The 24,206-nt window shown below is 39.9% G+C and overlaps 1 protein-coding gene and 1 pseudogene across 4 annotated transcripts; both read right to left on the reverse strand.

Moving 5' to 3' along the window:
- Positions 1-11,282: 11,282 nt before the first annotated feature.
- Positions 11,283-20,780, reverse strand: LOC127782363 (ubiquitin-like domain-containing protein CIP73). Of its 4 annotated transcripts, none has more exons than XM_052309539.1 (16): positions 20,611-20,780; positions 19,784-19,915; positions 18,658-18,775; positions 18,045-18,125; positions 17,078-17,181; positions 16,938-16,982; positions 16,718-16,858; positions 16,543-16,627; positions 16,278-16,459; positions 15,363-15,527; positions 15,201-15,272; positions 14,598-14,712; positions 13,521-13,874; positions 12,156-12,496; positions 11,978-12,084; positions 11,283-11,651 (listed from the first exon to the last, which is right to left on the reverse strand). In XM_052309539.1, the coding sequence occupies exons 2-16, from the start codon at positions 19,907-19,909 to the stop codon at positions 11,639-11,641; spliced, it is 2,049 nt and encodes a 682-aa protein (XP_052165499.1). In that variant the 5' UTR covers positions 19,910-19,915; positions 20,611-20,780; the 3' UTR covers positions 11,283-11,638. The 4 variants fall into 4 exon arrangements, 3 of the variants coding, with proteins under 3 accessions (XP_052165499.1, XP_052165497.1, XP_052165498.1); XM_052309537.1 differs by having other exon boundaries at positions 16,278-16,423; positions 20,611-20,723; XM_052309538.1 differs by lacking the exon at positions 13,521-13,874 and having other exon boundaries at positions 20,611-20,723.
- Positions 20,781-21,676: 896 nt separating this feature from the next.
- LOC127783029 (protein SPA1-RELATED 4-like) lies at positions 21,677-23,784 on the reverse strand (annotated as a pseudogene).
- Between the last annotated feature and the right edge of the window lie 422 nt (positions 23,785-24,206).

The following is a 24,206-nucleotide window of genomic DNA, read 5'->3' on the forward strand; positions in this document are numbered from 1 at the left end:
TGCCTTCTTACCAGATTGAACCCTCCTTTCAGTGCTTCATTTTTTGTTAATATATATTCATTTGAATTGAAGTAGCTCATTATTTGGGCTTTCTTAAATTCCTTTAATTAAATTCATCCAAACACAACATCTGTCCCTCCAACTTGTCTGTGAAGGAAGTGACCATGTTTTGCAAACCGTCCAGATTATTTCGAAATGTTTTACTCCAAACGCTTAAACTCTTCTCAGAAAGCTTTTATTTTGGCAAAATAAAATGCAAGACTGTCATTAAATTAGAAATTTGTAAACTAGACATGAAGAACCTTTTCAAAGAAACCTTCGTCTTTCCTGGACCAAAAAATTTTCAAATCTGAAGATGTGAGCTTGAGTTACAAATTCAAATTTACTATTAGTGAAGTTGGTAGAGAATTAAACTAATAATTAAACACATCCAAAATTTACTATGGGTGAACATGAAACACATTCAATAAATAAAATAAAATAGCATAGTTGAATTTTTTTTTATTGGGCTTCGCATAGACCATGACTTCTATTATTTCATTGTTGTTGTCCAGATGAAACATTTGAAAAAGGGGGAAAATATTCTCAGAAGCACGCGGCTAAGACCTTCTCTCGAGTTGGAACAACTGTACTGTCACTTATCCATGTTTACCCATGAGTAGTGTTTGTAAGATCAGATGTCAGCTGATCATCTCGCAGAGATGGAGGTGATGAGGTGATCGTGGAAAAATTCCTGCATGCCATCGGATTGTAAGCCACTGCATGCAATCACTCTCCATTTGCACTAAGTTTCGCAAAATTTTCCATGCAGCAATTTTCACTGGCTGATAATACTTCGATCACTGGGAGGCAATCATTGTTGATCGGCTAGCTTAATTGTTGGCAGATGGGGCACTACCACCATCGTCCATCTTCTTTCGGCATAGCTTCTTTAACGCACTTATGAATTGCGCATACAGCCTTCCCTTCTCAACTTTAATATCATCAATCTCCTTCACGCTCGCCAACAGCCTACTCGACAGTGTACTCGGAGCATTCTTCTGGAGCCTCCATATCTTCCTGTTGAGTCGACGTACCTACGATATGACAAGTTAAGAACCAAATGTCACATAAAATAAAATGGTTCCTTTAACACGTACACACAGCTGATATATACCTCTGTCATCAGGTAGCTTAATGTTCCGTCGTTCCGGTAAATTCCATCGAAGGAGGACAGAGTATTGATTTCCTTCTCAGTCTCCTTCCTCGCCGAGCTCAGATACTCTAGAACATCTTTTGCATTCCTTCTCGGTACCTCCTGCTTCGTCTTGCCCCTTCTGGCTTGCAAGCTTGGGTATATGATAGCTCTACCTCCATCCTGCTGCTGGGAGACATGAGAAGATTCCAATATCTCTACGTCTGAGTTTGGTACAGGCCGACTGGTTGCGGCGACATAGAATTCTTCAACTGCAACCAGCATGCTAGCATAATCCCGATCCTTGTGCGCTTTTCGCGGCGCCGCCTTTGGAGGTAATGCTACTGGAGGAGCTGCGGAGAATGGTTGCGCCGCTGGGGCTGCTACCTGATCTGCAGCTGCAGTGCATACAATTAATATCAAATTATATATCAGTACAACTAATTGAAATGGTTCCTGCAAACATTTCATGCATACATTTTTACAAACTCACCATTCTGATGATGATCAGCCGATGGGGCGGACATGATCGTCTGGAGCAAGTTCACTTCCACCGCCGTGTGTGGGACATTCACATTGGTGCGGACGGATTCAACTAAATTGGAGTAGCCGCTGTCCAGAAGCTGCCCGTTTGTATTATTTCTCATCGTGTCAATGTTTCTCGCAATGAACTCGCTAGCCCATTCCTGCGTCCACTTGCTGAGGCTGTAAACATTGGAACGAACCGATATCACATACATTCTCCGTATTCTGATTCAATATCAGGCAGAGATCGGTTAATTTATCATGGTCAAATATCAGGCAGGGTGTATATGTAATTATGTATAAGGCCCTCTTTGATTATTCAAAGAAAATTCATAGGAGTTTTAGAAGATTTCATTTCTATAGGATTTTTTTCCTACATAGCCCTATGAATCAAAGGACTGAACTCTATGGAGTCCAATAAAATACCTATGAAATGCCTCTTCCCATACAAGTTTTAGAGAAAATTTAACATAAGGTAGAACTTCATGAAAATAATCTTTTAATTATTATCTCTTCTCAAATTCTTGTGTTTTTCCTACGACCCAATCAAACGGACATTCATATGTTTTCGCTGTGTTTTGTAATTCTCTATTCCTGTTAGAATTCTATGTTTTTTCAATTTCTCCATTTTTTCACTCGTCTGATCTAAAGGACCCCTAAGAAAGAGTAGTATAGATGAAAAAAAAATCTTACCAGCGACGTGCATGACATGCCTGACAAGGTGGCAGCGGGAGCAGTCCAGTTGGCCATGCCGGAGCGGCAGGAAAGGCACCAGGTTGGCATCTTGCTCGACGGGGAGCACTTGGACGCGAGCCACGCCACCACCACTGTCGCCGTGCGCGGCCTCATCACGGAAGCTGCTTAGGATAGCATCAAGCTCGTCGTCGTCAGGCCGGTCAGGGTTTGCGGTGCCGAGCAAACCTTCAGGCGGTGACGAGGACTGAGGATGTGGCGGCGGACGGCGTCGTTGTTTCAGGGCGTGAATCTCATCCGAGCGGAGATCCAGTCCCCCCGGCGCTGGATGAGGCTGCTGCTGCTGGCCGCCGGGAAGCATCCTCGCCGGAGGCGGAGGAGAGCAGGGATCGAATCGCGAGATCTGGACCTGAGCGGGCCGCTCCCGCTCGACGACGTGAACCGCCGGCGTGGGATGGGACTCGATGGCGGCGGCGACGGGCACGAACCACCGGCGGCTCGGAGAACATCGCGATATCCGTGGTCGGGTCGAGCAGGTAGCGCGTGACATCGCCATCGGCGTCGTACCAGTCGTACTGCTCCTCGTTGGCCATGGAATAAATCGGCCGGGGGCGTACGTACGTACCTCGCCGGAGCAAGAAGACGGTAGTGAAGCTGAAACTGCAAAGGCGGCGCCGCCGGTGGACCGGGAGAGACTGGTGATTTGTAGGTTCAAGCGGATCGCGAGCCAAACGCGTGGCGGCGGCGGTGAGGAGAGAGGGAGTGTTTGTGGAGTAAACGAGGGCGCGAGGGGGGGGGGGGGGGGGGGGGGGCAAGTTCGAATGGAGGCGGCGATTGGTGCCCGCGAGTTTGGAATTTGGGTTTTCGAGATCTACTAGATTTTTAGATGATGTCGGAATTTATTTAAAGAGATAAAAGAACTGAATTGAACTCAGTAATTATCCGAATAAACTCCAAAAAAATTCCGTTAAAAAAATCAGGATATTCACATCCAACAAAAAAATATATTTCCTACAGAAAATAAAATATGTTCAACTTATAATCATGATTTTATTTAACTGGATTGAATATTTTATTTTGTTACAACAATATTCCAAATATCATTTTTGTTCATAAATAATTTAACTCAAAAACTAGTACGAACTTCCAAGGAGAAAACAATATATTTTTTTTCATATATACAAAGATGTTTAATAGAAACGAATCTTCTGCCATATTTTTTAAAAGAAAAAAGATCATTTTACTCCCCCAAACTATTTCACTAAAGCACTTAACCCCTTAAACTATTTTTTTGACTTATTTTACACCCTGAACTATCGAACTATAATTACATGTGGTATAGAATATTGTCTCATCTATACTTATCACATGTTATTTCTATATGTCTAATTAGGTGCCTCGAGCAAGAGTATTACGTCATAAATCATAGGTAAATAACAATCACAGTATAATCCAAAATATTTTAGCTTCGTTTATGCGTAATATATAAATTGTGTTTTATTGCTGGCGTACAGCATACCCCTTGCGGCCTTACCCACTTCTCTACTTGGTACCTTTCCCCTTCATTACATCCTCTTCTTCCGATAACTCAAGCCAGCTTCTCCTCTCAATCTCCTCCTAAATGAGCCTCCACTTCTCCTCACAACTGTTGACGGTCCTTAAGTCATAATATCTGACCGTCAATACCTGCATATAATGAAATAAAATATGGTATTCAACTTAGTGGTAGGATTTATTACTAATCATTTCAACTAGTGTTGGTGAAATATATGTATGCAGGTATTTTAAGGAGGAAACACACCCGTCATGCGACACGATGAACCTCCGCACGATCAGGACGCGTTTACACGGATTGGAGGCCCCATAAGACTATCAAAACCACTTAGAATTGGGCTTTGGCATAGTACATGATGTTGGGGGCCCATTAAGCTACCTACTGGCCATAGGAGAGGCCAGGATGATATTTTTCTAGTTAGACTGAACCACCAGTTCAGACAAACCAGTGTTGTGGCCATTGATCGCCAGCATTCCACATGTACGCTGCTGATGAAGTCCCAATGATGGTTGGAGGGCACATTGATCATTTCCCATACCTGTAACCGTCATTTGGAGCCTATAAAAGGAGGAGCTCTCACTCACTTCAATAAACACAACTTTGAGCTGAATTACAATAGGCTCTATTGTATCTTTTGTACATTAGAATTAGGTGGAGAGAGGGGAGGGAAGCTCTGAAGGAGTGCCCGGAAGTTTGGCGCTCATCCGACTTCTACCTCGATGGGTGTAGCTTTCTAGGAAGAATTCTGGAGGAGTACCGGAGTTGTCGGTACACTCTGCTCCGGGTTCGGAGAAACTTCTTCTATAAAGGAAGCATTCATGTTCTTTTCTTATGTTATTTAAATACTTTGTTTAAGTAAGATAGATTTCCATCTTTGTAGGTTCATTATTTAGTATTTGTACTAAGTGCTTTAGTACTAGGACTCCGGATAGAGAAGAAAGTTCCTGCGCAAGTATTAGAGTAGTAATTAATAACTTAGGCGTGGTGTCTAGGTTAGAGATTACCTTTGTTTGTTGCGTATCCCACGGATTTGTCAGAGGTAGACAGCAGGTGGTGATAGCCCTGAATCCTGTCCTAGTAATCCTCCACGGTCGGTTACATCATAGAGCTATAGCCGAAACCACGCTGGCAAACTAGCAGGGGTCGGTGCCCGAAGCAACAGATAGAAAATTACCTTCAACTTAGCTTAGATAATTAAAACACATAGAAAGTCCTCTCAAGCCTAGCCAGCCTACCTATAGTTGTTGTCCTTGGATAGTCTTATGCTTACGTAGATTACACACGTTCCCTGAGTTCGATATCCTTTAGGGGTCACCCGAAGGTGAAGTGCTATAGCGGTATTCCGTACACTTGTGGATTTATCTGTGGTCGTAACAAATACCAACAACAATACGAAGGGAACCCTCCTATGGCTCACCTGATATAATGGATAGGTTTCCTTCTGGTTTCACTACACTGTCGATAGTTTCTAACACATGTAATGGCAATATATGACTTTGTACACATGACCTAACAGGGTAAACAACATTTAATGAAAAGAAAATTCACATGAAATATTGCTCTTATTCTTCTCCAAGACTTTGACCTGTCACCGCCAAATTAGAAAGAGGAATTGGCAGTTTCTGCCATAGGTTGTTCTTACTTTTGCTAGCCGGGAATTGAGGGAGAAAAAGATCCACTTTTGTGCGGTCAAGTAGATGATCATCTCTTGTATGTGGTTTTGCGAATTCGTTGTGAAAGGTGCGTTACACAGGCAACATGCATGTCGTTCATCTAGTTCGTCAAGTTGCGTGGCGTATTCTAATCTAAGAAAGTCAGGCACCCCGTATCACAATGAATCAAGGGAGATGCTCATGAGGCTTCCCAGGTAGTCAAGGGCAACAACTTCTGCTCGTTCTAAACGTCACTATCACTACCACAGATCCCGGTATCTGTGATGGGCTAATGCAACCCGTTCTGATGACTCATGTCTAACGGATCCAAACTATCCCACGTAAGATATGACTAAGATATGACTACCTAGGATGATATCTATTTTGAAAAACGTAATTTTAAATTTTTCAAATGATCTCGGTTGGAGACATATCCTATATCACAGTGCAAGGGTTCGATGAGATCTACAACTTTCCAATTGACAATATTTTCATTTGAGATTGTTTACATCACCAAATATGTGTTATAAGTAATGTGATCTATTTTCACAATATTTTTTGAATTTTTCAAACGAGCTCAATGAGATCTACAACTTTGTACTTGAAAAGTTTTCTTTTTAAGTCATCTAGAGAGTCAAATTAGTATTTCATATTTGGACCAAAATAGCCAAAATAACAATATCCAAAGACCTAGCAACATGTGGCTGAGAATATGCTTTATGTGCTTTGGAAGGTCTTCGGTTGAAATCCCACCATAGTGTGCTTGTAAATATCTCTTAAAAAATCATGAATTTGTGGCTAGTGATGTACGACCATGGTTGAAATAATATAATAATAATTTGAATATTTTAAGGGTTTTATTGTTTATTATAATTTAAAAATCATAAATTCTCATCCGTGAAGGTTCATAATTACGAACCATCATAGATAACTCTCATATGTGACGGGAGTCATCTTTGGTGTGTGATAAGTTAAAACCTATCATCGATGGGTTATTGGTAATGGTTATTCACTCATCACGGATGAGGTTTTTATTGGTGGTATGCCCTAGAGGAAATCATAAAGATGATTGTATCATATACTATGTTTACATATTTATCCGACATTGTTCCTTGAAATAGATAACTCATTATTTGTTAATGAATATGTGATTCTTTCTTGAGACTCTTTATGTTGTATGTTGCTATTTCTAAAGGATCCCTGATCAAATATCATATGTGGAACAAATATGTTTAGATGATCAGCACATGTATTAATTGATGATCATGTCTCATGGATCATGGTATAGAGATACCAAATTAATAATGTGGACACATGTTGGTGAACATGTTGTTAGATAGACCCAACATGAGACACTGCAAGAGCCGTATGTGTTGTGTCATCAGTGATCTTATTTAGTGTTGGTATTGAATCCTTAGACCTGAGATTATAATGGTTCCCAACATGTGTAGTAGCTTACTTAGGGACTGCTAAACGCTACTCCATAATTGGGTAGTTATAAAAGTAGTTTTCGGGTATACTATAAAACATGTAGTGGGATTTGAATAATCAAGATGGGATTTGCTCCTCCTATGGAGAGATATATCTGGGCCACTCGATGTTATAGATTATGGAAGTGCATAGTCATGCCAAAGGTGATTGAGGAGTCAATCACAAGTTATATAATCTATCACAAGTTCGAGTGAATGGTTGAGCTATTAGATGATGGCACATATCTAGCCTTGAGTTTAATCTATATCGTGAGGCAAAGGGGTCCATACAAGTTTACACTAGAGATTCAACCGATATGATCTTTATGTATGCTCGGTGGGTCAATACGTTCTGTTAGGGTCCGCTGTTGACACGTGGACTGAAAAGGAGTTTTCAAGTTGCAACCGAGTGTATATGAACCTACAGGGTTGCACGCTTAAAGGGCCGGAATAAAGGGATTGGATGGAGATCCAATATGCACTCAATCGGATAGGGATCCGAGTAGGACTCATATGGGCCTCGAAGGCCCAGTCATATATCCTTTATATTCGTGAGGGGGTGTGACCGGCGGAATTAACACACCACGTGAAACCCTAGTTGTCACTCCCCTCCCCGAGCAAACCCTAACCGCGCGTGGATGCTAGCACATCTGCGCGTGGTGTTCCTTTGTGGATACCGGTAGAGGCGCCGCTGCTTTGCGGTGCTAATCGGCGTGGGAGCACGGCGAGGACAACGCACGAGGGAGAGAAGGTCAAGCCGGTGTGATCGACTACTTCCTCTACATTGATGCGCACTACATCACGCGGGTTCCTCGCCTTCTTAGCGCTTAATTACTTCCGCTGCGCAGCGCGTCGAGTGGTAACGATCTATGATCTAATATTTATATGGTTCCTGGTTTATGCGGTGAAAAATTTTTAGTTTATGCTATCTAGCCTACGTGTATCCCAACAGTTTTCTCATAGTGTCCACCAATCATTGACGAGGTTACCACCCATTATAAATGAGTGGCTCTGTTGTAGTGGTGTGTGGTGGATCTTTCATGCCGGGCACCATGATGGCTGGATGGTCTACCAGCACCCTATAAGAAATTACAGAGCTAGTGTTGTTCGCTTGTTTGCCTTGCGCCTATGCATTCGGTAGAGCTTGTTGATTTAGCTAATCAGTCGCACGTAAAACATACACAAATAAAAATAGCTAGGTAATTACTGCATATTTAATTAGGTAGTACTCCCTCCTTTGATCATTATATAATCAAATCTAAAATTTCTCAAATTAATTATCATATAACCGTATGAATACGAATTCCATTGAAATACCATTAATACAGCATGGGAGAATGTGTGCATGGTAGGATGTAATTAGCATGGTGATTTAATCGATGCATGCATAGTAGGAGAATATGTGCATAGTGTCTTAATTGATGCGATTTAAATTATCCTTAATCTTGATGCATAAACCTATATGATGATCAACTTCGGATGGAGGAAGTATTAACTATTGTAAATTTTCAAAAAATAATTTATTTAATTTTTGTACAGAAAATTTTGCACAAAATTGATACACCGTTTAATGGTTTATAAATCGTGCCAACAGAAAACAAGGTAATAGCTCAACTAAGCGCATATGGCCAATGTTTATTGCCAACCTAACTTTAAGGTGAACCCTCAACCCTATGCCAGTTAACAATAGACGTGAACCCTTTGACAAATGAAAAAGATTTCAAACCAACCTTTTATTCGGTGGAGCGAGAAGAGAGATTCTCCTCTCTTTTTTTTCGCTTGTGACTGATCACAAACATATGCTTAATTTTTGTTATGGCCCAGCTTATGATTAAAGCCACAATGGTTATCGTCCAACTTATGGCCTTTAATTATGGTTATTAATTTACAATATTATGGATGCCCTAAGCCTTCCTGGATGCAAGAAAGCACGGAAGAAGAAGATATGTGGCTTAATCCAATCCATAGGAAACAAATTGAACTGCCAAGGCCTCCTTTGATTTATAGGAATTTCATAGGAATATGTAGGTATTCAGGATTTGGCACTATAGCAGCCTTCGATTCATTGGATCCAGGCATAGGGAAGTTGGAGGAAATTTTCCTTTGCAACTCATTTCACAGGAAAAACATGAGAGAAAACATCTACTATAACCTCTTTTTTCCATCATGTGCACGTAGGATTGAGGTAAATGATAGATGTATACATAGTTTCTGGTCTTTTATATAGTAGATACTCTGTATAATCTAACTCAATATCGATATCTAAATCTATCGGCCGTTTTCGATGATAGAGGCTAGCTGATGAGGTTAGATGACGAGATCGATCTAGATTATACAGCGTATATGATAACTCGGCGATTCACATGGACAGGATTAGAGTGTCATGAAGATGTAAGCACTAATTCCGAGAACGCAAACCGCCATAACAAGCTTTACCTCTTCGTCGGAGATCGAACTCGATGCAGGCCAACTCGAAAGCAAAAACACGTCGAAACAATGAAAATAGAAAAGGGTAGCGATGCGCCGAAGTATTATTGAATTGTCGTCCCTTGTTTACAAGGTGTCGGGCCATATTTATACCCAAGTACATAACATGTCCTTGCTAGACATAACTCTTTCTCTATTACAATTTAAAATACGAACAAGTCCCTTAGGCAGACTCTTACCAAAAATATTCCTAAGGAAACTAACAAAATATCCTAATTAATAGATACAATTACATTTTCTGGACTCCAATCCCTGCGTGGCAATGTCTATGAAGTGCCTTAATTGATCCTGACGATAGTTGCAGGACCGTCTGTTCGAGACTAGTTGCATCGGCTTGTCTTCGTCGGATTTGGTGTCAGCCGATACATATGGCAGCCGATACGCATTCTGCTTCCCCTAAACAGAATTCCTCCTAATTTATTTTGACCCTGGCTTTGAACCCGGTCCATGGCCTTACCAAATTTAGTCGTTAACAATTGTCAGACAACTACGATTTAGGGGACTGAAACAAATGTAAGGAGCGCACGGTGATTTGGAAAGATGCAGTGAGCAAAGACACGGGACGATTCAAGGGAATTATTCCTATGCCCCAACTTAAAAATGGTGTTCTCTTATGGAGGATGGGAGCGGTCCTGACAAGTCGGTTTTGTGCCCTGATAACGGGAGGACGGGTAACAGAAAAAAAAACGAAGAATATTAGTAGTACATTCGCAAAAACTAAATCAACAGTATGTAGCCATATAATTCCGAATTTTATTCCATTATTAAAAAATATAAATTCCGAATAAAAGGAATTCGAATATTAAGTACATGCTCCAAACACGGACAAATATAACTCCTAAAGAAAAAAAAACTCAAATCCCAGAAATACACAAACTGAATTCAAACGACAACAAAACAGAATTTATATAGATAGTTAGTCAAAACATAGACATTTTTATTTCAAAATTTTCATTAATCTAAGCTTTGACAAATAAACTCTGATCTAAATTTCTGAATTACGGAAAAAATTATAACTGAAAAAAAAAAGGAATGTTTGGCCCCATTCAATAGGGGTATTAGTGTATATTACTACATAACTAGGGAATGGGTGTAATATTTTTCCTATGGACAGACCCGAGAACGTAGCGAGTAGCAGTTGGGTAATATTTTTGCCCACAGGTGTCCAACCCAGTACCTATGTATTAACTAAATTTGGCTCATCTCTTAATTATCATACCCTTTTCTCTTGACAATACACACACTTACTCACTCAACTAATAGAAACCCTAACCTAATTCCCCCACTCACCTCTCCTACTCCTACCCAAATCCCCACGGCAGTGGCGGCTGCGTAGGGCGTGGGCAAGCAATGACGCCAGCGCAGGCAAGGCAGTGGCGGCCCAGGCAAGGAGTGGCAGCATGGGCATGTGACGACGGTAGTGGCACAGGCAACAGACAATGGGGAGCAGAGCGAGCAGGATGGCGTCACAGGCCGATGACGGCAGGTGGCACAGCTCTGGCCAACACCGGCGGGCAGCGACGCAAGGGACCATCGGGTGCAAACTGGGTATCCACAGGGCATGCCCATGTACATTGGGCATGGGTATGGACACCAAGTTTTACACGCTTACCCTATCAGGCATGATTCAAGCGGGCATTCTCTGGTGCTGGATCAGGCATGGTTTAGCTCTGCCCATGGCCGACCCGGCCTGTTGCCATCCCTATACGGAACAAAGGGAACTCAAATGTACAAATCATAGAGGGTATTATTAAGTGGCAAAAATTCTCCACATGCTACAGCAATTACTACCAAACGAAGCTTTTGGTTAATTGCAGGCATAATTTAACCCCAATTGAATCGAATTTCTACAGATAGGATAGTAAAATAACATTACAACCGATCCGCAGGAAATGGGCAAAAAAAAAAAAAGATGGTGCCTTGACTAATGAACCGGATGCCAACTATACACTGCCAAATAATAATAATCCACTGCTCTCAACTCTGTCAAGACATTCATGACAGTCCATCCTCGCAGTGAGAATCGGCAAAATTCTCGGCTTATCTTGCAAAACGGTGACCCCGGAGGACATGAAGATCTTTATCACTCACTTGTTCTGAAATAAAAATGTTCCAAGGCATGTAAAACAATTAATTCACATATCATTCTATTGATAACAAAACAGAAAGCAAAAGTACAGATCTGATTCCTTGTCCTCCCCTACACCCCTACTTTTCTACCAAAAAAGAGATAGTTGGACTAACATAATGAAATTAATTGGTAGTATGTTATCATAAGAAACATGTACATGCGTTTGTTGCATGTTGAGGTTACCTAACCGAATAAATATGCTTAAATAAAATTTGTGACTAAATTTGAACCTCCTACAGTACCAGACGTAATGCAAGAAACTAGTATATTTGTCAGTCAGATTATACACACCTTTGCCTTTTAGAATTAGGTCCATCAACTGGATCACGGTTATGTTGATGTGAACTCCTGGAATGACTTGGACCAGCTCTTGCAGTATTCAAGTTCCCATGTGCAGCCTGCCAGTACTGATTAGTCCATCAAGAGCTTAACTGTATTTACAGCCATAATAAGAAGAAATTGCAGTTACCTGTGAAGGGGTGCTGCTACTGACTGCTGAGGCACTTTGATGATGTGACTCAACTTGGGAAATAAATGGCATAATTTGGCGAACTAAGCTAGCGAACCGTAGACCCTCATCACTGACTCCTGACACTTCTGGTGCTCCATGATTTCTACCATCTACCTGCTCAGCAGAAGCCGGTGCATGCTGATTTGTGCCATTTACTCGAGAATTTTCCCCAGAAAAGAGTGATGCAATCCAAGGGATACTATCCATCAACTGAGAAAAAGGCCCCTGGCCATTCTGCTCCCCAGGGGAAGTCTGAGTGCCGTTTTCCGCATTGATATCAACAGGAGATCCTAGAGTACCTATTAGACAAATACTTCAGTGGTAAGAAAAGGAATAATATGTCAACCATACATTTGTTATAGAGGAAACATGAGTATTTGCCACAGAAAGATGAATTTTATGCACTTGGCAATATGCCACTGATTTGTCATTAGTGACCACATGTCCATGACAGATCAAGTGGCAAATCCTCAGATGCCAATATTTGCAGTGGCAAATAACTGGTAACCCATTCTTTTGATGCGCAAAAAACATGAGCCTGTCAACCTGGAGTACCCATACGTAAAAAGAATGAAGAATCATTGAAACAAAGGCATGCAGAAATCATTAGACAAATTCTAGAAGATGAAGTACGCAAAAGGCATTCCAGAATGAGTTAAATGTAAAAAATTAAAAAAAAAACAGATACGAATCCAGACAGGCATCAATGCTAATACAATTGCAAATATATTGAAGTTCAATAAGTTTGCATGTAAAATGCTAGCCTAAATGCTTAAATAATACTTATAAGAATTTGAGCAAATAAAAGTGATATTTAGTGCACCTGAATGTGGCAAGTTCCTCATCACTTGGAGGAACACTACTTAGCACTTCAAAAAGGCAAATTGAACATACAACTCAAACAAGGAAACAGGGAAAGCAGTCTCTAGCCTCATCCTCTCCTTCCTCTGGCTTAACACTGGCAGGCCAACCAAGGCATTGCTAACCAACCTACGGTGAAGAAACGTGCCATAGACTTCCTGCAACGGTGATAAATCCATTTCACTTCTCTCCCCTCCCATTTCAATCTTGGACCTCAGATTTTATTAGAATCTGGACATCTCTCATCCAAATCTGCATTTCTAGTTTACAACACCTATCCAAAGCCAATCTATAAATGTGACCGTTTGCCTAATCTGGTCATTCAGATTCAACATAAGATCAGTCAAGAGCTATCCAACCAGATTGCACCCCTAGTAGATAGCAGTTTAGTGAGCAAACAGAAAATACTCGAGCAAGGGGGCAAACAATACAGATAGAGTGAAAAAAAAAAAACTCATTCACCTGCTTCATGATACTGAGATGTCTGTGGATTCGGTATCTGATTAGCACTATGGGCAACTTGAGCGTTAGTGTATGCTCTTTGTTGAATTCTGGCAAACAGTGGGTAGATAATACCAACTCCACTAGAAGACATTGAAGGAGGATGACTGATGCCAGCAGGCACAGCAACCACTGTTCTATGCGGCACCAGCCTAACTCCAGATTCAACAGAAAATGGAGCACCGGCTGTAACCCCTGCAAATGCTTCACTACTGTTTGCAGGTGAAGCATTTGCACTTCTATCTGTACGATCTTGTGTTTGATGTTCCTCAACCCGCTCAGGTGGGTTAGTACCAGTTAAAGACACAGACCCACCTAACAACCAAAAAGGACCGCATTTAACCATCATCAACCAAAGTAACAGTAGGAAAAATGTACGCTCAAACTAAGTGTGGTCATGGATGCCATAATAAGTTTAAGACATGTTCTGTATGGATGATTGGACAGATAATGGACAGTTGCTTACAGGGATGAGGTAAATATTATAATTGAGTAATTATAATTATAAACCTAATAAATAGCTTAGAACAAGTTATCTAAGTAATGCTGATGTAGAAAGGTGCAAAATCCATAAGTCCAGAAGCTTAAAAAAGAACACGTTCTAGCATTCAATCGGCATTCATTGGTTCAAATGTATTATTATCTAAACCAACCTTACCAACTGGGACTTGCACTCATTCTAAACTATCAACTCTGAGGTATTAGCAAACTGGTTTCAGTTGACACACCAGTTTGTTATGATTAATTTTAGTATGCTGGACTATGCCTCCAATCAAACAACCTTCTAATCTAAATTAGCTCTTATCAACTCGTATTCCAACAATTAATTGTCATGATAAGATCAGAGCATTGATCATTGATCAGACTAATCGTATATATCAAAGCTAACAATAGACATGGTAATCCTAGATGGATAAATGTGACATCCAAACTCCCATGCTGGTCAATCCTAGATGGATAAATGTGACATCCAACTCCCATGCTGGTCAAACTACAATAGTCAGATTGAAGAAACAAAATATAGCAACATTTACTCACTCGTGCGGACATGGATGTCAATATCTCTTGGGTGCAGAACAGAGCGATGTGAAGTAAGACTAGAAAATATTGGGCCCACTTGAACAGATCCTGTTCCTGGAACAAAAGGAGCAGGCTGGACTAAAATGAGTTAGCAACGACGGAAATAGGATAAATGGGTTCTCTACCTGTTAATATTAAGAGCAAAATTTCATAATACCCCCCCCCCCCCCCAGTTATGGTCCAAGCTTCGCAATACCACAGAAACTTTGGCATGTGGCACATAACCACATAACCCTAGGTGTTATGGTCCAAACGTTTCATAAAACTACGTTACTTCTCATTTTGACTTTGTTCTACCATACTTTTTTAGTTCTACAGTCACATCTTAAATTTTTGAGCATTGTATCCACCATATAAATGTTACATCCGTTTTTTTTGATATAGGAGTATGTCAAAATGGTTAACAGTGTGATTTTGTGAAACTTTAGGACCATAATACCCAGGGATATGTGGCAGTGGCATGTGCCAAAATACCTGTGGCTTTGTGCAACTTGGATCATAATAGGTGAGGTTTAGTGAAATTTACTCATATTAAAATTATAAGATTTATAAATTACTCACTTGAACCATAAGAGGATTTGGTCCAGATGGAGAGATAAAAAGAGCTGGTCCAGAATTGACAACCGCTTCTGACTGAAAGTAAAATGCTTACTGGTCATTACAGCAGTACAGAATCATTCCAACGTGAAACGAGGTAAAAAAAAAGCTGTCCGAAAAACCTACAGTTGCAGGATTTATACGCAGCATCATTGTCGTGCGGCCAAGTTCTAGAAGTAATGAACCAAGGTATTGGATGAGAACTCCATATCTGACTACACTGTTTTGAAGGTTCCTCCGTGTTGTAGCATCAGTTACATTCACAATATCTCCTAGCTGGTTTGGTAATTGCTGCATTGAAATAACTCATCTTAACTTCAGACACGCTAGTAACGTATAAAACCGAAGTTAACAACTCAACAAAGCAGATAAGCAGCAAACCAAACTAAAGAAACAAATTTCAGCATCTATGGGAGTCAGTTGACTACCAAGTAATCATAATGAAGTGATCACAGCACAATAATATAATTAACACAGGAAATGAACTTATCCTGCAATTAGTTTTTAATTGCATACATGAATGGTTACAAAAATTTCCATTTCACTTGTTCTCCACTTAAAACAAAATAAAGTATAATGGTATCCGCGTATTCCTCAATATTATGTTATATACTAACACAAAAAAAAAGATAGTTTAGACAGACATGATGTGTACACGTTTTGTACATTTTACAAGGTTATAGTACCATGACTCTTGGTGGGGAGTATGAACATTAGCTGGATAATTTATAAGAAACAGGGTTTAATTGAGTGCAACTATGAATGTCGGAATCTATGAGACAACGGAGGGTGATTGGACCTGCCAAACTCATATGTTGTACCCAATGAAACATTTACCATATTACCCTCACTCAAATAGCTCAAATTGATATATCTAACTTCACTAATACTTTCCCTATCATTGAAGAATAATAGCTACATGCATAGTATTCTCAACTCAGCAAGAACAAACAGAAAAGAGATCAAACTATTCATGAAGCTAAAACATAACTGTTATATTAGCTAATTCATAACGAGAAAAAATAAAAAAATGGCACGGACAGATAGCAATGCTCCAGCATGCTCAACAAGAAGTTGTCTAGTAGAGTGCATAGTTTCAGCAAGCAATGCTGCAGTAGGAAGCCCATGCGCCGAAGCTGAATCAGGCTGGCTTTCATGATTTTGAGTACCACCTCCATGGGCACTTCCTGCAGTTCCATGGTCAGCATTATTCAGAGTTTGTCCTGTAAAGAGTATTGGAAGTAAATAACTAAATTTTCAGACTGATTCAGAATGTGGGCAACTCAGATAAAAGTCAAGGTCAGACCATTTTCGAGGAAGCCTTCCCTTCTAAAGGAGTCTCTCAAAAAGTTAATGTACTGAGAAATTGTGGTCAACGAATCAGGAATGACCTGCAAAAGAACATGTTATTAGCCATATATCTTATTAATATTTCAACATCAGGGCATGTGAGTTGTGAAGGATACAAGACCAAGACTAACGTTTGGTTCTGATAACCCAACTGACGTTTCAGACTGGAAAAGTGGAGGAACCGGCATTTGATCAAGTACAGCCCTGACACCATTTTGCGTTGAAGATTGTGCACCTTCTGAAGGTCTGGCATCAGAAGGTGCTGGTCCACTCTAACACAAGGGAAATTATTTTCAAATAAGATCCTTTTAGTTCCAATCTGAACCAAAGACTTTCAGAATGCTGGATTACCGAAACTTGTGTGTTACTAGGAGCTCGAAGCAGGCTTTGGAGCAACTACCAAAAGAACAAAATAAGTGAAAAATAAGTTATATGTCAACCAAAGGAACACAGTAAGAGAAGATATAAAGGTGCATAGGAACAAGGAAAACCTGTGCAACACTGAGTTCACTCCCCTGACCCACATTAATAGCCTCAAGTACAATACTGCGAGTCATAGTGGGACCACGACGACGAGCGGGATTTGATGTGGTACCTATAAAATTGACAGTTTTTGCGTAATGAAGAAATACGGAAGGAGAAAATGGAAGAATGAATTCTATGGTGCAATATAGAAAACATGCAGCTGTTTTGTCACAAGTTTTTGGTCTAGGCATGCCACATAATAAAGCTCATAGTTCAAAGTGGCCAAATGGTAACTGCAGTGTGCTTGACTTGACTTTACAGAAATATGAAGCTAATACAAATTAAATTTTCAAATGCAAAACAGATCAAAATACAAAATTGACATGGCTATAGGTATAAGATAACATCAAAAGGCATAAAGGCCTCTATAGCAACAAAACAAGTCATATGGGTGTCAGAAAGTTTTAGCCTTTTAGGTATTTAACAAGAATAGCATATAGAATCCTTATTAGGAAGATGGTGGGAACACAGAAGGTCTGTGGTACATTTCTCTGCTTTATATGGGTACATAAAAAAGGAATGGAAAGGATAGAAAGTAATTGTAATGATGACAAGTACAAAGCAACTAGTTGACATAATAGACCAAGTGCAGTATGCTGCTAACACATCAGATTCGATGTTCATGACATGCAATCACAACATACGAGCATCTGTTCCATTACAGCAGTCTTTCAGAATGCTAACTAAAGCAATATAGAGTCAAAACTGACAACCTAAATAATACTCACAAACCTCATAACAGTATTATCTACCATTAGAACTACTGCAAATGCGGAAGATTTTTGCTTCAATAAAAATTATTCACGATCTTGAAACCAAGAAGAAAAACAGCCCAAGAAACTAAATAAATTATATCACACAATGCAGGTGTCCAAAGAATGCTCTCTTAAACTTCCCAATCAATTTTTAACTACACACAATGAGTTTACAAACCTTCATTTCCAGCATTTCCTGATGTAGCGGATTGTCCTGGTTGTCTAACCACGAGATGCAATGTATGGCCATCTTCCACGTCTAATAAAAACTTCAGTTAAGGATTACCATTTACAAGGTAAGCCAAGTACGTACTTCAAATGTAAAACAGGTGCTGTCCAATAATATGATCAAACCAGTTAGGTTTTAGTGACTTATCCTGGGAGGAATCAAAAGGCGACAAAGACTTCATAGTAAACAGGGATATCTGAACCCTTTCTTCATAGTATAGAAGAAAAGGACAAAAATCACCAAAGCAACATCAGTGTACATACCATACAAAGAGAAGAGAAAGAAATTGCTAAACCATAAACACAACACCTTCCAAATATAATACCATTATTTCCAACATGTCATCCGAAATTCCAAACAATGGGACCATCATCATTTGTAAATATTAATATTATGCTTTTAATTGTGCATAAAAATTATGCATTGTTTTCTTGATCTAGAATATTGTTTGCCGAATGACATCTAACATTTGAAACTGTAGGATATGGCATTGTAGATGGAGAAACAAATTTTGGAAGACAAAACAACTAAAATGCTACAAGCCAAAAATAGATGAGGATACGATACGCAGAGAGGAGTTCATCATCCTTTAGAACTCTCCCACGGCAAATCAGACGTTGTTGCTCAGACAATATTCCAGTTACAGTGGCAATTTTTTCCTTTAGCAGAGGCACTGGCACCTGTATAAAAGACAAAGCATTAACAATAAATGGCATGTCCACCCAAAAAATAGAACTGGAACAAAATATTGAACAAACTAATGCAGCATTAATTCTGAAAATTAAAGGGTACATAGAATTATTCTGAGCAGGTTCTAAAAACGATCAATGGAGTTCAAAGATAATATTCCAGTTCGCAGACCACTAAAAAGAATCGACCTATGGGGGGGTAAGACAGCCCCTGGGCGTTTTGCATAGAAAACCTTCTCACGCAAGTTGAGAAAACCCCCGAACCCCAGCCCCACCCTTACACAGCAGCACCGTAGCCCGTGTGAGAACGACCAACGACCTGGGCCAGGCCTTAGACCTGTGCTTTGGCGTGGGACAGACAAGGGGATTTTTTTTAACCCCAGCCTGAAATTCTCTCCCACAAGGAGTCGAACCCAGGACCTGAGGAGTGCTACTAGAGCCACCTAACCAACGTTCACAGATCATAAAGGCCCTATGAAAAACACTGCTAGCAAACAACAATCTTATATAATCATAAATTTCATCCAGGGCTCCAATGGTAATGCAACACTAGACCAGCTGCTACTCAAAAGAATCTAAATGCACGCCATATGTGTATCAGACATGCTCTACATTAGATGCTATTTATACATTCAAAACTACCATTAACAGAAAAAATTGAGAAAAAGGCAATTTACATCATTCGAACATAAAATGAACTTGCAACTAGGCTGCACAATAAACTATCAGAAAATGGTAAAAATATGAGATATAGTAGTGGGTTGTCAAAATTACTTGGGGAAATTTAAGCAAGTTTGACATACATTCACTTATTATTATTTAATTAAACTATGCGAAAGGGATTGAGTGGTATTTTGTTCCCGGGAAAGAAGGCAATTAAATATCATTAGAATTGCAACATGTTGTGCATGCAAATAGCCAATAGTTTCTAAGGAACCATAAGAGCACTGTAAAAAGCAACTGTATAGTCTCTGGCATGGGCATTTGTTATCCACTTACGCGTTTATTGACACGCAAATTGTATGTTTGAGAATCCAATGTCTTTATTTTGATCTCGATTGTACTCTCACTATTCAAGTCCTCAGCACAATGTGACATTTGAACATCTGAAGAACTACTCTCCATGATCTCCTGAAATGGGAAAATAAAAGAATTACCAGAACTGCTTATTTGTTGTATTGAGAGCGAAACAAAATGTGGAAAAAAAATAAAAGTTCAAAAGAGAAGTACATAAAGATATTTGAATAATAAACATCATTTAGGCAAGAGAACCATCATAATTTCCAAAATTACTCAAAGTTAAAGAGTCAAAAGAGTATATCTAAAAATCTACACCTCGGCGTGCTCAGCAACCAGGAAGCACCTAGTTACTGGGAGAAACAACAAATTGAGCCCCAATACAGGAACGTCACCCCGAACGGCCAATGCAAAATCTATGCCATCCTTACCTCTCTTCGCCACTTCATCACAGGCACGGTAATCGCAATCACTTCAGGAGAAAAAAAGAAACCTAAAAACTAATCTTTGCGACCACCAACCGCTTTTCGTCCACGAACGACCACAGATCCCTAAGGGCACCATTCAATCTCCCCACAGGGGCGGATCCAACTTGGGACATGGGGGTTCAGTACTGAACCCCCAAACTTTTAGGGGAACAAACAAACTGTTACTTGTATTAAGATTAAGGCTCTGGAATTAAGAAATGCTTCTCTTAATCCCTTCTTCCAGATCTAGAAGAGAAGCTAGGGTTAACGCAAGCAAATTCCAGACAAAAGTACTACCGGTGGGGGACAGAGATGAATCAGAAAGAGGATGTGGATGCTCACCAGGATCCCCCTCCCCTCCCCTGCTCTGCTCGTCGGATGGAGATCGGCGCCCCTCCCCCTCCCCTGTTCAGCCGCGAGATGGCGCAAGGAGCGGAGGAGACGAGACGGGGAGATTTTTCTTTTACGCCAACAAGGGAAGGGGGGAGAAACTCGGGGGGCGCCTAATGCGCGCCTGGTTCGCTGCGGGCGCGCCCCGCGCGGTGGGTTTAGCCATGGATTGTTCACCTCTAGGTCCTTTTAAAAAATTATTTTACAAATAGCTCCTTAAAAAGTGGAGGCGCCTCTAAATCGGGCACCCGATTTATAAACATCAAGTAGATCGAACATGTTTCACTAAACAAATCGAAAAAAATTCAGTATTTTTAAAAAGCTGAAACACAACTAAATCATCTCATGAAACATTTTGCTACAACGTATGAAACAACGGTTTCCAAAAAAAATCAAGCGTTGTTTCACCCTATATAAAAACAATGTTTCAGCAAATATCGAAAGAATGTTTCAATTCACTGGAACATTTGATCTATACACAGTGAAACATTATGAGTACACTATGTGAAATATTTTTGGTGGAAAAAAATGAAACGGATTCCCTTAATAAAGGGTTTCTATAATATGTGGGTGATTTGTTGTAAAAGAATAATTCAATTCACTGCAACATTTTATCTATACATAGTAAAACATTACGAGTACACTAGCTGAAACATTGTTAGTGGAAAAAAAATGAAACGAATTCCCTTAATAGGGCGTTTCCGTAATATGTGGGGGATTTGTTGTAATGGGGCCCTAGTGGTGGGGAGGCGTGGGAGGCAGGCGGAGGCGCGCGTGAGGGGGGCAATTTTTCTGGCACCGTCGGGCGCCTGATCCCCAGCGTTTTCCTAAAAAAGTTGGGTTAATTTGATTCGTGCCATTGCAAATGTGTCTATTTAGATAAATGCCATTACAATTCGTCTATTCGTAGCCGTGCAACTCATTTTTTTACAAAATCGAAATCATGGCATCACCGTCACGTTTCCCATCTTCTTTCTCATCTGTATGTGGAACCCACCTGTCATATTCATCTTCTTCCTCATCCCCCTTTATTTTCTTCATTCGATCGGGTTGTTGGCACAAGTTGCGTCAACAACTGACAGAATGACGCTTCCTTGGGCCACTTGAGCAACAATTGTGGAGGCAAGACACGGACACGCTGTGTTGTAGGTTCATTATTGCTCGCATCTTCTCCTTCATCATCTCGAACTTACAGAATAGCTTCAACAACTACTGTAGACATGAAATCAACAATGAGCCAATGACAAGCAGTGCATGTGGAGAAATAACAATGCATTGATCTCAATCACCGCACCTAGAACAAGAGGACCCCCCCCCCTCCAACCTATATACATCGGAGGCGAAGGTAGCGTCGCCTCTATCGTCGACCTCCTCGGCTCCTCAGTGGGAATGTCTTCCCGCTGCGGTCCTCCCCTCAGTTGGTGCCATCCCATCGCTGCTATGGAAGCGAGGAGTCCGGGTCTGAGCCGTCGGAGCTGAAGCCCGAGGCATCCAAGCTGGAGATGGACTCGATGAACGCGACACGGGCGAAGGGCGGCAACATGATGAAGCAGGAGGGGCACACGGCCTGCGCGTGTGCGATGGCCACCGACTCTGCCACCTGGGGAAACACGTGTAGGCACTTCGGCGTCTCCACTGCCCAGCCAGTCCAGCCACTCACCTCACCCCCGAGGCCTAGTGCTTCCTCCGCATCGTCGACGAAAGTAAAGTAAAGTGAACTCAAAATAAAGTAAACTGAGTCCTGCTAGTTGCACAAAACATGTACTCCTTAATCACAGTAAAATAAAAATAATAAAAAGTAGTACATTTAATATGAAAATCATCTCTAAACCTTAATGGGTGAAATAAGTATTAAATCACAAATTATAAATGATGCAATTTATAGAAAATACGCTGTAGCTCCAATTAAGCTAAAATAAGACTTGGTTAGGCCAGCAAGGCTATAACATTATTCATGTTACCCAAAACTCAAAACACTTATGCTGTGTTCATTGTTTTGAGTTGCGAACTCATTCCCTAAGCACGGAAAACGGAGCAACATATTTTCTATGATTAATTAAGTATTTACTAATTTTTAAATAAATGGATTAATATGATTTTTTTAAGCAACTTTCTAGAAACTTTTTGCAAAAAAGTGACGTTTAGCAGTTTGAAAATTGTGCGCGTGGAAAATGAGGGAAGTGGGTTATTATAGTTGGGGAAAGAACTCAGCTTTAGTACATTTAATGCCTCTCAAGTTGTTATAACAAATTATCAACATAAAGCACATCACAATTTGTAAAATATGTAGAAAATTCATATTAGCTCCAAATCCTGTGAACTCAGTTTTGTTAGGTTAAGAACTATTATCTTTCTTTAACAAGAACATAAAGTAACACATTCTGTACAAATAAACACCTAAAAATATAGGGAAATTACTAACATTGGACACGCTACAAATTGTAAAATACATCAGAAAATCATACAAACTCCAACAATTATGAAACCAAATGGGTTAGTCTTAGAAAACAATTATCTTGACCTCTGCAAAGTCAACTTTAACCAAATCACCTATAAAAAGTATTTCACGACACTACCTAGATAAATAATATATTCCCTCCGTCCCAAAATATAAACATTTTTAGGCCCTCTTTGTTTAGACTTATAAGCCAGCTTATAAGCCGAAATGTCTAAGCCTAAACAAACAAGCAGCTTATTCATTTGGCTTTTTTTAAGCCATAAACCACTCTAACACTATTAAGGCCCTCTTTGTTTAGGCTTAGGCTTATTGGCCTAGACTTTTAAGTCAGCTTATTGGCTTATATGATTTATAAGCCAGTGGATTTAATGTCCTAAGTTTAGTAGTTGAGTCATACATCTATCTCACATAAGCCAAAAAAGCTTCTCCAACCTAACTTTTGGCTTAATAGTGTTAGAGTGGCTTATGGCTTCAAAAAAGCCAAACGGAAAAGCTGCTTGTTTGTTTAGGCTTAGACTTTTCGACTTATAAGTTGGCTTATAAGCCTAAACAAAGAGGGCCTAAGCCAAAAGCTAGGTTGGAGAAGTTTTTTTTTTTTGGCTTATGTGAGGTAGATTATGACTCCACCATTAAACTTAGGACATTAAATTCACCGGCTTATCAATCATATAAGCCAATAAGCTGACTTAAAAGTCTAAGCCAATAAGTCTAAGCCTAAACAAAGAGGGTCTTAGCATAGTATCAAGTAAAACATTTTTAACTTAGACTATTAATAGCAAAAGAATAAAAAAGAATAATCATGTAAATTTATCATTAAACAAACTATCATAATATGCTACTCTTTTTATTTAAAACATCTTATTTTTATAGATATTGTTGGCCAAAGTAGCATCTCGAAGACTGTGTCGAAGTTCAAAAATGCTTATATTTTGGGACGGAAGAAGTACCCTATATCAGCACAAACTTTAGAAATTCATAAGTCTTAAATAAAAAGAGATAAAATAGAAATTTCTTCATCTAAATTCATCACCTACCCATTGTGCACAAATCATGCATTTTAGAGCATTTTGTTTTTTTTTTGTATATTTTG

This window comes from Oryza glaberrima, chromosome 8 (assembly GCF_000147395.1).
Source record: "Oryza glaberrima chromosome 8, OglaRS2, whole genome shotgun sequence".
NCBI lineage: Eukaryota > Viridiplantae > Streptophyta > Magnoliopsida > Poales > Poaceae > Oryza > Oryza glaberrima.

What these genes read in the sequence shown, in the direction of transcription:
- LOC127782363 (XM_052309539.1), bottom strand. Translation starts at nt 19,909, where the DNA reads ATGGAGAGTAGTTCTTCAGATGTTCAAATGTCACATTGTGCTGAGGAC. An exon ending in CTAGTAACACACAAGTTTCG is followed by an intron (nt 16,859 to 16,937) that starts GTAATCCAGCAT and finishes CCCTTGTGTTAG; the next exon opens with AGTGGACCAGCACCTTCTGA. An exon ending in TTGGGTTATCAGAACCAAAC is followed by an intron (nt 16,628 to 16,717) that starts GTTAGTCTTGGT and finishes GTTCTTTTGCAG; the next exon opens with GTCATTCCTGATTCGTTGAC.